The 12,952-nt window shown below is 41.8% G+C and overlaps 1 protein-coding gene across 5 annotated transcripts in view; it reads right to left on the bottom strand.

The window, feature by feature from the left end:
• rad17 (RAD17 checkpoint clamp loader component) overlaps positions 1–12,952 on the bottom strand; it is a 93,916-nt gene that overhangs the window by 39,303 nt on the left and 41,661 nt on the right. For all 5 annotated transcript variants that reach the window (XM_086110632.1, XM_086110630.1, XM_086110631.1 and 2 more), the window contains exons 11-14: positions 12,758–12,861; positions 12,514–12,660; positions 10,206–10,334; positions 8,256–8,376 (exon numbers count right to left, since the gene is read on the bottom strand). In XM_086110632.1, the coding sequence (XP_085966758.1) occupies positions 8,256–8,376; positions 10,206–10,334; positions 12,514–12,660; positions 12,758–12,861 (501 nt within the window). The remainder of the gene's footprint in view (positions 1–8,255; positions 8,377–10,205; positions 10,335–12,513; positions 12,661–12,757; positions 12,862–12,952) is intronic.

Here is a 12,952-nt window from a genome sequence, read left to right on the forward strand (position 1 = left end):
CGCAGGTTGTGTTGCGAACAGCCTGTTTATTCGTCTGGCCTCATTCTCTTTCGTGTACCGCTTTAGGCGGCTGGACAAGGCTGGAGCCTTTGTTTGGCAGTTTCGAGCGCTTCAGGTATGGTCATCTGGATGTACCTCTCGGGTATCGGCCTTTTCATCACACCTCTCTGGGCCTCCGTCAATTGACTCACATCTTTCCTTGCCGCCTTGATCTTAGCCTCTAACCGTCTTTTCCATGGTGGGTAACGTATCTCATGGCTTCCATGGTTGCTCTTATATCCAAGCATCTCTAGGATCACTGATGCTGAAGCGTATATCAGCTCATTGGTTCCCGTAATCGTTACGGTAGGGATCGCCCTCAGTGCTGCATTCACACTTTCCATGAGACTTTCAGGTGGTACTTCACATAGCCGTTGTAATCGGTTTCTAGGTTGCCCGGCTTTCATTCTCGCCATGATCTTAGCTTTCAGGTCAGTTGCTGCCTCGCTCAGCATTTCATTCAATGGGGCTGGCCTCCCAATCTCATCATCTGCATTCATTGGGGTTTGCCTCCCAATCTCTGGTATGACCTCCTCCTCTGATCTGGCAGCCTGGGGCCATTCACCATGGAACCTGCGTTGTACCTCATCAATCTCAAGTTGTGACAGCAGTTGCCGTTTGTGGATGTTGGAACACTGAGCTACTAGTTGTATATTATATGTTATATACTGTATATATATATATATATTTACACACACACACCCACACCCACACACACACACACACACACACACAGTGGTACCTCTACTTATGTAACTAATTAATTGTGAAAGAAATTTCTTAACTAGAAAATTTTGTAAGTAGAGACGCGTTTTTCATGTAAATGCCCTAATTCAGGGGTGTCCAACGTCGGTCCTCAAGGGCCGCTGTCCTGCCTGTTTTCCAGCTCTCCCAAGAGCAGCACACCTGATTCAAATAATCAGGAACGTTCTAATGCTGCTTCAGAGCTGGCTGATGTGCTGATCATCTGAATCAGGTGTGTTGCAGCTGGGAGAGCTGGAAAACAGGCAGGACAGTGGCCCTCCAGGCCCGGAGCTGGACATGCCTGCCCTAATTCATTCCAAGCCCACCCAAAATTCAGACATAAATGTTTCCTAAAGCATAAAAATGCATCAAAATATGTAACAAATACATGTTACAATGAGATTATTGCACAATAAATGAGAGTTGTGCACAATGTAAAAAACAAAGAAGAGAGTCAAGAATAAAAATGATGGTGATTTAACTTTGAACTGCGTCCTCGTCGTCTTTTTGCCCTCTTAAGTTCATGTTCTCTCTCAGAAGTGGTTTTTGCCTGGTGTTTTGAAAAGAACTGATCCAAGGACGTTTGCTTTTGTCGGCTTTTAACAATCTTTCAGAAATGTCCAAGGCAAACTATTGTGAGCGATTGCCCGACTGGTGAACACTTTTTCTGGGTTATTCACATTTACGTAAAACTATCGGAACACCTCATGAGCCGAGGGGCGAATGACGAGGACGCTCCATAGACACATATCTCTCTATCTAAACACATAGACACATACGGTAGGAGTCCCTCTTAGCCAATGGGATGCCAGGATGATGCTCGGCAATAGGCAATGGCAAGTATGTTCCATTCATGAAACTTGGAGCTCCGAGTAGCAGGCCATACTGTATTTTTACCTTTCGTATCTTGAAATTTATTTCGTAACAAGAGGCAATATTTCCTTGTTGAGACGTTTCATAACTTGAACATTTCGCATGAAGAGACGTTCGTAAGTAGAGGTACCACTGTATACTGTATATATTTCATGATTAAGATCTAAACATGATTTTAAAAAAAATCTAGATTGATAATTTAAAAATAATGTTGGACATAAAGAAATTCACTGAAATGAAAACTACTTGCTAAAAGTAATGAATGTTAAAATTGTCTCTTTGTATGTTGAAAAAACTTTGTGCTGTCCTTTGCTTCAAAGACTGAGCAGGCTGTTTTGCAAAGGCTCAATGAATACATCATGGTGATTCAACGGGTACGCCTCAAACAGGCTATAAATGGTATAGAATGGTATAGAATACTGTACCTCAGAGAGAACCTCTTCAGTGGCAAGTGCCCCACATCCTGAATAAATGTTATTTCAGCTGAAAAATATAAAATATGTGATGTTACACTGACAAGGTTCTCACACAATAACAAAGAAAAAAATTAAGCTTTTGTATTAATTTTGTATTTTGTTTCAGCAGAAACTCACATCAGAACTGGGTAAACTGGACAGCAGCCCCCCGCCCCCTTATCACAATCTATTTGAAACAACAAATCCGCTTTTTGCGGAACATCACGTGACCAAACCTGGAATACGAGCTCCTTAACTTCCTGCTTTTGCCACCCACAATAACAAGCAGAACAATGGCTTGTCTCCGTGCCAGAACCAGCAGGCTCAAAAACAGTTTCTTCCACCAGGCGGTCAAGAGACTCAACTCCTTCCCTGCTCTGCCCGCACTCCCCACCCTCTGCCTCTGCCCGACCCCTGCCTCCTGTCACAGACTATGACCCTCCCCTCATTATCCGACATCTGCATATTGCGTATTGCACAATGCACTACCTCACTTTACCCACAAGTGCCATTGTTTATGCTGTTTGTATTGTCTATATCGTCTATATTGTTTACACTGTTCAGATTACATATTATGTCTTTTTATACAGTGTAGCTGCTATCTTCTTAGCTGTGTGTGTTTAATGCACAGCATGTTTACATGCATATTTGCACTGAGGATTGAGAGGAAGAAGTTTTATCGATGCTGCATGTCATACGTAAGCATATTTGACAATAAAGATGACTTTGACCTTGATTGTTTGAAGCCAAACTCGCGCAAAACAACATTAAAAACAAAAAACTATGGCTAGTGTCTTTGGACCAACGTTAAATACAACTGTCATTTATACTGTACAAATATAATATGATACATGTAAACAGGCTGTCCAGGCTCTCCTTAGAGATAGGGTGAGAAGCTCTGTCATCCAGGAAAGACTCGGAGTCAGTGAGACTAAATTAAGTGGCTAGGGCATCTGATTAGAATGCCTTCTGGATGCCTCCCTGGTGAGTTGTTCTGGGTATGCTCCACCAGCAAGCGGCCCCAGGGACGATCCAGGACACAATGAGAATGTCTCCCGGCTGGCCTGGGAATGCCTTGGGATCGCTCTGGAAGAATTGCAAGAAGTGGCTGGGGAGGGCTTAGTCTGGGCTACCTTGCTGAAGTTGCTGCCACCCGCAACCTGACCCCAGATAACTGTTAGAAAATGGATGGAGGAATGAGCGGAACAGTTTAAATTTGAAATTGATTCAGTCAAAAAAAATATGGAAATTAGAGGTAAAGGGCCCCAGGCTTTCATTTTGTAAATAAAAAAAAATCATGATATGAATGAACTGAACAGCTTAAAGTTAGAATGGGTCAAGAGATATGAAAATGAGAAGTACGTACCCAAAACTAAATAAACAAAAAACAGGAATGAGCTGAACATTTCAAATTGAGGGATGGGTGAAAGGCAGTGCTTAATGGTTATGTTGCTTGGTTGGGAGTTGTGGTCTGCTCAGCCAAAACCTGAAATTCCCTGAAAAAAAAAATTGACTTGCCAGCCCTACCTGATTGGCTGAAGTGGTTGCTGGGTGAAAGTGACAGGGGGTGAGGGTTATCTCATATGACAGGCAGCTGTTAAATAACTACACCTGTGTCACAATGGTTTTAAACTGAGCTCAAGGGCAGAGCACGCAGTTCAAACAAATTGGTCTCATGACTCACAGGTAAATGGCTGGAGACACAAATTCCATGGACTTGTAAAAACGGCACGGGTTTGGAGAAGGTGTAGATTTTTTCCAAATTGGTAAAAAATGACTGAAATAGGGCAGGTTTAATGTCCAGGTTAATTTCCCCAAGACTGATAGATTCTTCATTAACAACTCTGCTCGAGCCAACATTCAAAAGCCTAACTGAAGTTTGTCATTGACCCATCTTTGGACTATCCTGCTCACAAACACAAAGGCAACACCTCAGACAGGGACTTGTAAACATCACCACAGGCCATGTATCTCAATGCAGCAGTCAGCTTGAGATCTTGAGATCGGGCTCAGCGCTCGTCTTAGATTGGTGTCCTTCTTCTGCATGCAGGGGGTGAACCTCTGAACAAGCTCGTGAAACAGGTCAGGTTGCACTCTGAGAATTTTTGTGAAGCTCTTGACATCCCCGTCATATAATTGCTGCAAGAAGTTGTCATATTGACCAAGGTCTTTCCTCCGCAACAACCAATCTCTGACCCTTTCTTTTCTTCTTCCTTTGCCTTCTTTCTTCATCCTCTTTTTCTCTCTTTTGTTGCTCAATGATAACTCCAGCAGCCAGCCAAAGGAATTCACCAAACCATTTGATTTGAGGGTTCGTCCGCAATGTCACCCTGCTTCCTTTTATTTTTTTGACACGGTTGGGGGTAACTCAAAATTGTTTTGTGCAACCAGTGCAATATTTGCATGTTCTTCCATTCTTGGTTTCACAACAGAAATGCTATGACACCAAACCTGGCTAGCACGCCACAACTGGCGTATCAGAACAATGCATTATTGGCCTGACAACCAATGTTGTGATGATACTGATAAAAAAAAGTGTGTGACTGGCCATGTGAAGAATTCTGGGATTATTTGATTTGAATTTTTTTTTTCATAAGGACCTTTATGTTTTATAGCCAGAGATTTAGATGTGGGTTTGCCCAGGGTAATTTCTGCAAATTGGCTGCTTGTGAATTCCTGTTAGAACTTGCTGTTGGCGATGTGGAGAATGGCGAGTGCGCACCCTGATGACAGTTTTACACTTTGTGTAAAAAAAAAAAAAAATCTTAGTTTACTTTATCCTGGGCCTTACTTTATCTCAGATAATTCGAGAAGATGGCGATGTTTGGTTTCGGCTTTGCATGATAGTGTGTTATAACTTCCATTTATAGCTGTAGCATCAAAGTGACAATGGTTTTCTGCAGTGTTCCTGAGCCCATGTGGCAATATCCTTTACCCAGGGGCTACGTTTACATGCAATCAATATTCAACTCAACTGTTGAATATTTCCTTTAAAACAACCACTGCTGTACACAAAGTGCTGTACATGGAGCAAAGATCATATACACAACAAAAAAATGAAACAATAAATTAGTAACAAAGACAGAAGAACGCACAAAAACAGTAAAACTAAAAACCAAGTCTCATGCAGTCAAAAGCCAAAGAATAAAAAATTGTTTTGCGATGAGTTTTAAAGATGGGCAGCGAGGGGGCTTGCCAAACGTTCAGTGGCAGGTCATTCCAAAGAGATGGAAAAGCAATGGAAAAGGCTCGATCCCCTTTGAGGCTCCGCTGAGTTCTTGATACCTTTAATAATGTCTGGTGCGCATACCTGAGGCCCGAGCAGGTGTGTTTTTGTGGAGGAGCTCAGAGAGGTAAGGTGGAGTGAGGTCATTTAAAGATTTGAAAACAAATAATAGGATCTTAAAAAGAACTCTAAAATGTAAAGGGAGCCAGTGATGGGATGACAGAGTAGGAGAGATGTGCTCCCTCTTACGAGTATCAGTCAAGAGACGAGCAACGGCATTCTGGACGAAGTGGAGACACTTAATGGAGGATTGGCTGACTCCAAAGAAAAGTGCATTTCAGTAATCCAAGCGTGATGTGTCGAAGGCATGGATTACTGTTTCAAAGTGCTCATGAGAAAGGGGAGGTTTCACTTTAGCCAGCTCTCTAAGATAAAAGAAGCTGGATTGAACAACAGCACCAATTTGCCGGTCTAATTTAAAATCACTGTCCATTTTAAGACCCAAGTTTGAGACTGCTGATTTAAGATAAGCAGCCAGGGGGCCCAAGTCTACATGATGGGATGTACAAGGACCACTGGGACCAAACACCATCACTTGTGTCTTCTTTTCACAGAAATTCAAGAAATGTAGTGCCATCCAGGTCTTGATTTCCTCCAGGCAGGATATAAAGTGGCCTCAATGAGAAAGCCTCTTTTTTGCTCAGTGGGACATACAGGGTGTCCATAAAGTCTCTTTACCATTTCAAAAATGTATTAAAAATGCATTTGATTAGATATTATATTCAGATTTGTTCTATTGTATTCAGCATTTATTAAAGTTTTTTTTTTAGCCTCTTTTAATATACTTCTACATCGGCACCATTAGTTGCACAAAGCACATCAAGACAGACGGTCCTTGATTTCTTGCCATTTTCGCTGTAGCATAGCCTCATCAATTGTGGCAATGGCATCAGTAATCCTTTGCTTTAGGTCAGTAATGTCCCTTATCTTTGTTCGATACACGATATCTTTAACATAGCCCCATAGAAAGAAGTCCAGGGGAGTGATATCTGGTGAACGTGGCGGCCAAGGAATTGGCCCATCCCTTCCAATCCAGCGGTCTGGAAATGTTTGATTGAGGGAACCCACGAACACGCAGCCCCCAATGTGGTGGTGCACTACCTTGTTGAAAAATGATGGTTGGTTGAAGGTCATTCACTTGTGGTGCCACATATTCAGTTCAAAGGTCAAGGTAAACATTTGCAGAAATGGATGTCTCGTTGAAGAAAAATGGATTGCATATTCGATTGCACATGATTTAATCAATTGCATTTCTAGTAAATTTTTGAAATGGTAAAGAGACTTTATGGACACCCTGTAGCTCTGGCATCATTCGCATAGCAGTGGAAGGAAATACCACGTTTCCTTTGTTTTTTGTAAATTTCTCCAGTGTGGGACAAATAAAGGACATCTTATCTTAAGGTGGAATCCAATGAGAGCAGATACAGTGAGAACAGCAGAGGCCCCAGAATTTAGCCCCGTGGAATACCACATGACAGGGGTGTAGCCATCTTCAAAGCTGGTTAAGCTTAAGGTCAAAATTGGTCAAACACTTTGTTGCTTGTGTTGTCACATGTATGTTGTTAACATACTTGGACGTTCATACAGGACATATACCATAGTTGTTTCACTGTTCTCATTTTTAAAAAAAAAGTATGGGAATACTTTAATGCTTTTGTTCTGTTGATGTTATGTATGGACTGTCAACATATACATTTTTTTTATATGTACCGTATCTTGTGCTGACCCGGCCCACCTGTCAAATTTAGAAATCAATGTGGCCCCCGAGCCAAAAAGTTTGCCCGCCCCTGTCCTAGAGTGTGCTTTTGAGCATGCCTCCGAACTACGCCATGATTGTTTACCTCTGCTTGTGTATTTCCGGCAAGATGCGCACCAAATGTCAGGGGCAGATAAAAACATGAAAACACTGTGTAGAAATTAATGTATTCAACTTAGGCTCACAATGGTGAGGGTGCAGTGTGGAGGGTGCATACAAGAACTTCCTGAACTACAAAGACCAAGATTCCTTGCGCATAGAGCAAGGCCATGCGCAGAACACAAACCAGAACCTCATAACCAGATTGCGGTTTATATAATCCAATATTCAGGTTACAGTAGAAAAGGAGTAACCCACGGGTCTTATTCCAGTTGTTGCGTGTGTTTATATGACCTTTAAAATTCCAAATACTGCCAATATCCGGGTTTTTAAAGGGTTATTGATTGCATGTAAAACATAGACCATGACTTTTTTTTTTTTTTTTTTGATTCAGTGCCACCTGAGGGATTAATGATCACAGGCATTCAATTGTGGTTTTCGGCCTGGCACCTTACTGTGTAGGGATTCTTGAAATCTTTTGTTATTATGGATCATAGATGGAAATCCCTCAATTACTTGTAATTGTACGGTGAGAAATGTTGCTCTAAGACTGTTGAAATATTTGTTCATTTAATTATTCATAAAGTGGTGAAGCTCGCCCCATCCTCCATTCTAAACGACTGAGCCTTTGGCGGGATGCTCCTTTTATACCCAATTATGATAGCTCGGCCCAATTAACCTGTTCACCATTGGAATGTTCCCAAAAAGTTTTTTTGAGCGTTCTTCAATTTTCCCAGTCTTTTGTTGCCTCCTCCCCAGTTTTTGGGGAACATTTTGCCAGTCTCAGCTCCAGTGCTAGACATCACAATTGCATTGATTTTAACCCTTTCAGGGACAGTGGTTACTACAGTGGACAGCTTATCATGTTATCAGGTTACAGGGGGCATGAAAAGGTTAAAGTAAAATAAAGACACAAATAAATGAAAAAAAATCTAAAATCCAGCAGTCACGAGCGTGTGTGCGTGTGTGTGTGTGTGTGTGTGTGTGTGTGTGTGTGTGTCACCTTGGTTCTTGAAGGGGTTGGTGAATTTAGCCAGATATGGTAGCAACTCCGTCTGGAGGCTGACAGGTGTCATACAGAAATGGCGAAACAGGAACTGAGCAGCCAAGCAGTTTTCCCGATGCTAAAAAGAATAACATCAGGCTAATTATGTAAAATAACAGCAAAATAAACAGTGATCCCTTGCTACTTTGTGGTTTGTTTATCGCGGGTTCAGTGCATCGCGGATTTTTTCAAACATTAAAAGAAATAATAATAATACATATACATGGAGTACAGTACTGTATATGTTGCTCTATGTGACTCGCTGTTGTTTTGCAGCTTCTCGCGGAACGTTTGCGGACAAAAAAAAAAAAAGTTTTACCTGTTTATGTTAATTGGACGCTACTTCGCGGATTTTCGTTTATCGCGTGTGGTTTTGGTCCCCATTAACCACGATAAACGAGGGATTACTGTAATTCCATTTCATCCATCCATTTTCCAAAATGCTTTATCCTCACAAGGGTTGCGGGGTGTGCTGGAGCCAATCCCAGCTGTCTTCGGGCAGTAGTCGGGGGACACACTGAACCGGTTGCGAGCCAATCGCAGGGCACACAGAGACAAACAACCATCCACGTTCACATTCACACCGAGGGACAATTTAGAGTGTTCCATTAACCTGCCATGCATGTTTTTGGAATGTGGGAGGAATCCGGAGTACCCGGAGAAAACCCACATAGGCACGAGGAGAACATGCATACTCCACACAGGGAGGCCGAAGCCGAAATCAACCCCTGCACCGTGAGGCCGATGCGCTAACCACGGGAACACTGGGTCGCCCAAAATGTAATTCAACAAGCAAAATAAATAAATAAATAAATAAATAAATGAATAACCTAAAGAACATCTTTTGGTATTGGCATTGTAACAAAATACAATTAAAGATTTCAATTAATTGATCAAAACATTTTCCATGCAACTTGTCCTCATGAGAGTTCCAGGTCAGACGGAGTCTATCTCAGCTATCTTTGGGAGAGAGGCAAGGCAAACCCTGAACCGGTCACCATCCTATGACAGTATCATCATCAACATAATGTCAATATTTTTCTAGATTTTTTTTTTTTTTAAATGTAAGAAATTCCACCAGTTTGCAACTTTGTGCCTTATGAAAGTTCTGTAAAGCATCATCATAGTTTCACCATGTCTTCAGTCATGTGTTCACCAATAATAATTTACATCAGTCGCAGGGGTGTCAAACTCATTCCACATTGTGGGCCACATAAGTCCTCGGTAGATGTCAAGTGGGCCGGACCACTAAAATTATACCATACTCTGCTATAATTACCAAAATATGTCTTTTCTTTGTTTTCGTCTAAAGAAGCACATGAACAATTGGAAAATGTTGAAATTTAATGAAATTTAACATATCTTTTACAAAACATTTCATGAAACACTTTAGATTTCCTTTGACAAATGTACAATTTACTTTTATCAATCACATATATGCATTGCAACTGATCCCACTGATTGTACAAAGGCACAAAATTTTAACAAATAATTGGTACAGAAAAATATAGTAATGCACGTTAAGATTAAACGAGATTTATAAAGAAAGGAATGTTTAAACCATTTACACATGTGCATATAAAATCTAAATTTAATCCCTGCCTACACCTTACAAACTAAGGAGAGTGCTATTAAATGTGTAAAGAATAAAGTACTGACAGACTGATACTGCTGTTGTCTTCTTCTCTGATCAAAACAGTGTGCCCCCGAGCGGATAATCTATGAATTGCACCTTCTTAAAATATTCATTCCGTGTCTTTGATGCATTTTTTTCACTTTTGAATTATCCTGCGGGCCTGATTGAACCTCCTTGGGGGCCGGTTCCGCCCCGCGGGCCACATATTTGACACACCTTGTCGACAGTATGGTAAACCACAATTGACAGAATAAAAGCTACTGAAGTCCTACCTTCTTATTGACCAGCAACCAGTTGGGTTTGTGCAGTGGTCTGAAGCCAACAGCTACTTGTTGAGAGTTGGAGTGAAGAAGCCCTCTGGTGGCCACTGAAGACGCATATTCCCTCATGGTATTACTACTCTGAAAACAGAACAGTGCAACAGTGAAGCAGATCCATGTAAAAGGTCTGTGAACTTAAATCCACAATCAATCTTGTTATTTTGCATGCAAAGTGCAGACCCAGCCCTTGCTGGCTATTTGACATCATGTAAATCAGCAATAATTTTAATTTACAGATCTTTTTTGGGGCTGGGGGGGCGATGCATTATGATTAGATTGCGAGTCTACAGTGAAACTCCTCTAGAACGAAACATACATGGGCGAAAATACCCCCTTATGTGAAAACATCTTCATGCATTAACACAATTCCCATTCTCCTGCCCCCCATACGACGAAAACCCCCCTGTTGCATTATACGAAATCATTTTCTCTGCTCCAACCTCGCGAAGACATTCACTACAATGAAGTCTTATCCAACAGCGACCTCTACTGCTTCGTTCGAAAAAAGGCAACAGCAACCACCACACTGGTTTACATACTGAACAATGTTTATTTCGGTCACAGCTGCGAGTTTCCTGGACTCAACGTACTCATAGCTGCTCTGCCATTGGCTTACCGAGCATCATCCTGGCCTCCGATTGGCCAAGAGGGACCTCACTGTCTATGTGTGTAGATACTGAAGCTAGATCCGTAGCATCCGATTAGCTGCTTAGAGTAAATTGCTTATGGCTCGACGGACATTCAAATAAACATACATTTCCTCGAATGCTTTACTTGTTATCATGCTAAAAACACCCACTGGACCAGGGGTGCCCACACTTTTTGGACCGTAGATCTACTGTACTTTTTGATCAATTAACCTCCCGGGATCTACCCTTACCGGCACGCGCGCGTGCGCACAAACAAACACACACACACACACACACACACACACACACACACACGCACGCCATGATGAGAAACAGCCTGAAACTGAGGCATGCAATGCACTTTTGCAGCCAGTTAAGTATCGTAGCTCACACGTACCGTTTTAAAGTGCTTCCCTGGACCCTCCTAGATTCCTATTCTTTGCCCGTGCTCTCGGTGAATTGTACACGAAGCAAACTCTGAATGAGAATAATGACGATAAAAGATAGAGCGCAACAGCTCTGATCAAAAGCTGCAATTGCAGACTGCTGAGCGCTAACAACTTCCGGTGACGTAATCACGCACCATCGTAAATTCAAGATTTACATGCTTTATTTTATTTTTTAAATATTTTTTTGTAAAAATGAGACTGATAGGATGATTAGGGTGCAGCGTACATTAACACAAAAATATATATTAGTGACATGTACAAAGACACACAAATGGTTGTTAGTTTTTTTTCTCCTCGACACTCCTCGGATCTACTTGGGACCTGTCTTAGATCTACCGGTAGATCAGGATCGACGTAATGGGCACCCCTGCACTGGACGCTTCGTAGTCCTCGATGGCCATAGTTAGCTCTCGAAGGCTAAAAACCTTACGCTAACTGGAGCGCTTCTCTCTCATTAGCGCTCCAGTTAGCGTAAGGTTTTTAGCCTTCGAGAGCTAACTATGGCCATTGAGGACTACGATGCGTCCCGTGGCTGTTTTTAGCATGATAACAAGTAAAGTATTCGCGCTAATGAGAGAGAAGCGCTCCAGTTAGCGTAAGGTTTTTAGCCTTCGAGAGCTAACTACGGCCATCGAGGACTACGAAGCGTGCCGTGGCTGGCTTAAAAGTTCATTGCATGCCAGGAAGTATTTGTTATTGTTGGATTCAGACGATGATGGACGTTGCATTGCTATAATGGCTACAAAACGGGCCTTGGATGTCAAGCAGCTAAGACAAGAAGAGCTCTGATGCTGGAAGAGAGGGTAAAAGTGATCAAAATGAAAGACGGAGCAAGCAAAATAAAAGACATTATCCAAGAAATTGATGTAAGTGAAAGTGAATGCTGGTCGTAAATTTCGCAATTTCTTTCCCTTTTTTTCTTTCTACACTGACAATACGAAGTGTCAAATAAGTGTGTGCTCATACTTATGCACTGTTGGAATAAAAATAGAGTACACATACGTTTGTGTGTGCGTGCACACATACGTTTGTGTGTGTGCTAACATCTGAGATCAAATTTGCTACAGTGAAAAAACCCCTGTGGTGAAAAAAATTCTTGCTGCAAACATGATTTCGTTGTAGAGGACATTCACTGTATTTTTTTGTTTTGTTTTCAAAATGTTCATGCATAGTTAAGCTAACCATCCAATCAGATGTGAGGAGGTCAGCGTCTGACATATACTCGCTCGCTTTCTCAACGTCTTCCATCTCAGAGAAGAAGTCCAGGTAATTCTGGTGCAGGTACAGGTTGAAGAACTCCCCGGACACATACGAATGTTCTATAACCCACTATGAGACATTCAACAGGAGAGATAATTGCAAAGTGATAATAAAGACCAAGTTTATGCTATGTGAATGTTTAGGTTCAAACAGTGTGCATTCGTACCTCAGGGTCCACTTGTAATGACTCTCGATGGTGTTGCGAAAGGTGTGATGGTAACTGAAGTGCAAAGGCGCATTCAGCTTCTTGAACACATTCAGGAGTCCCCCCTGGATTTATGCAAGACAAATTATTTGTCTTGTGTTTGGGTTAGATAACATTTCTCATTTACATTTCGAAGGGCCATTTTCCGATTGCTCA

This window comes from Hippocampus guttulatus, chromosome 5 (assembly GCF_054856545.1).
Source record: "Hippocampus guttulatus isolate MCC_2025c chromosome 5, RoL_Hgut_1.0, whole genome shotgun sequence".
Taxonomy (NCBI): domain Eukaryota; kingdom Metazoa; phylum Chordata; class Actinopteri; order Syngnathiformes; family Syngnathidae; genus Hippocampus; species Hippocampus guttulatus.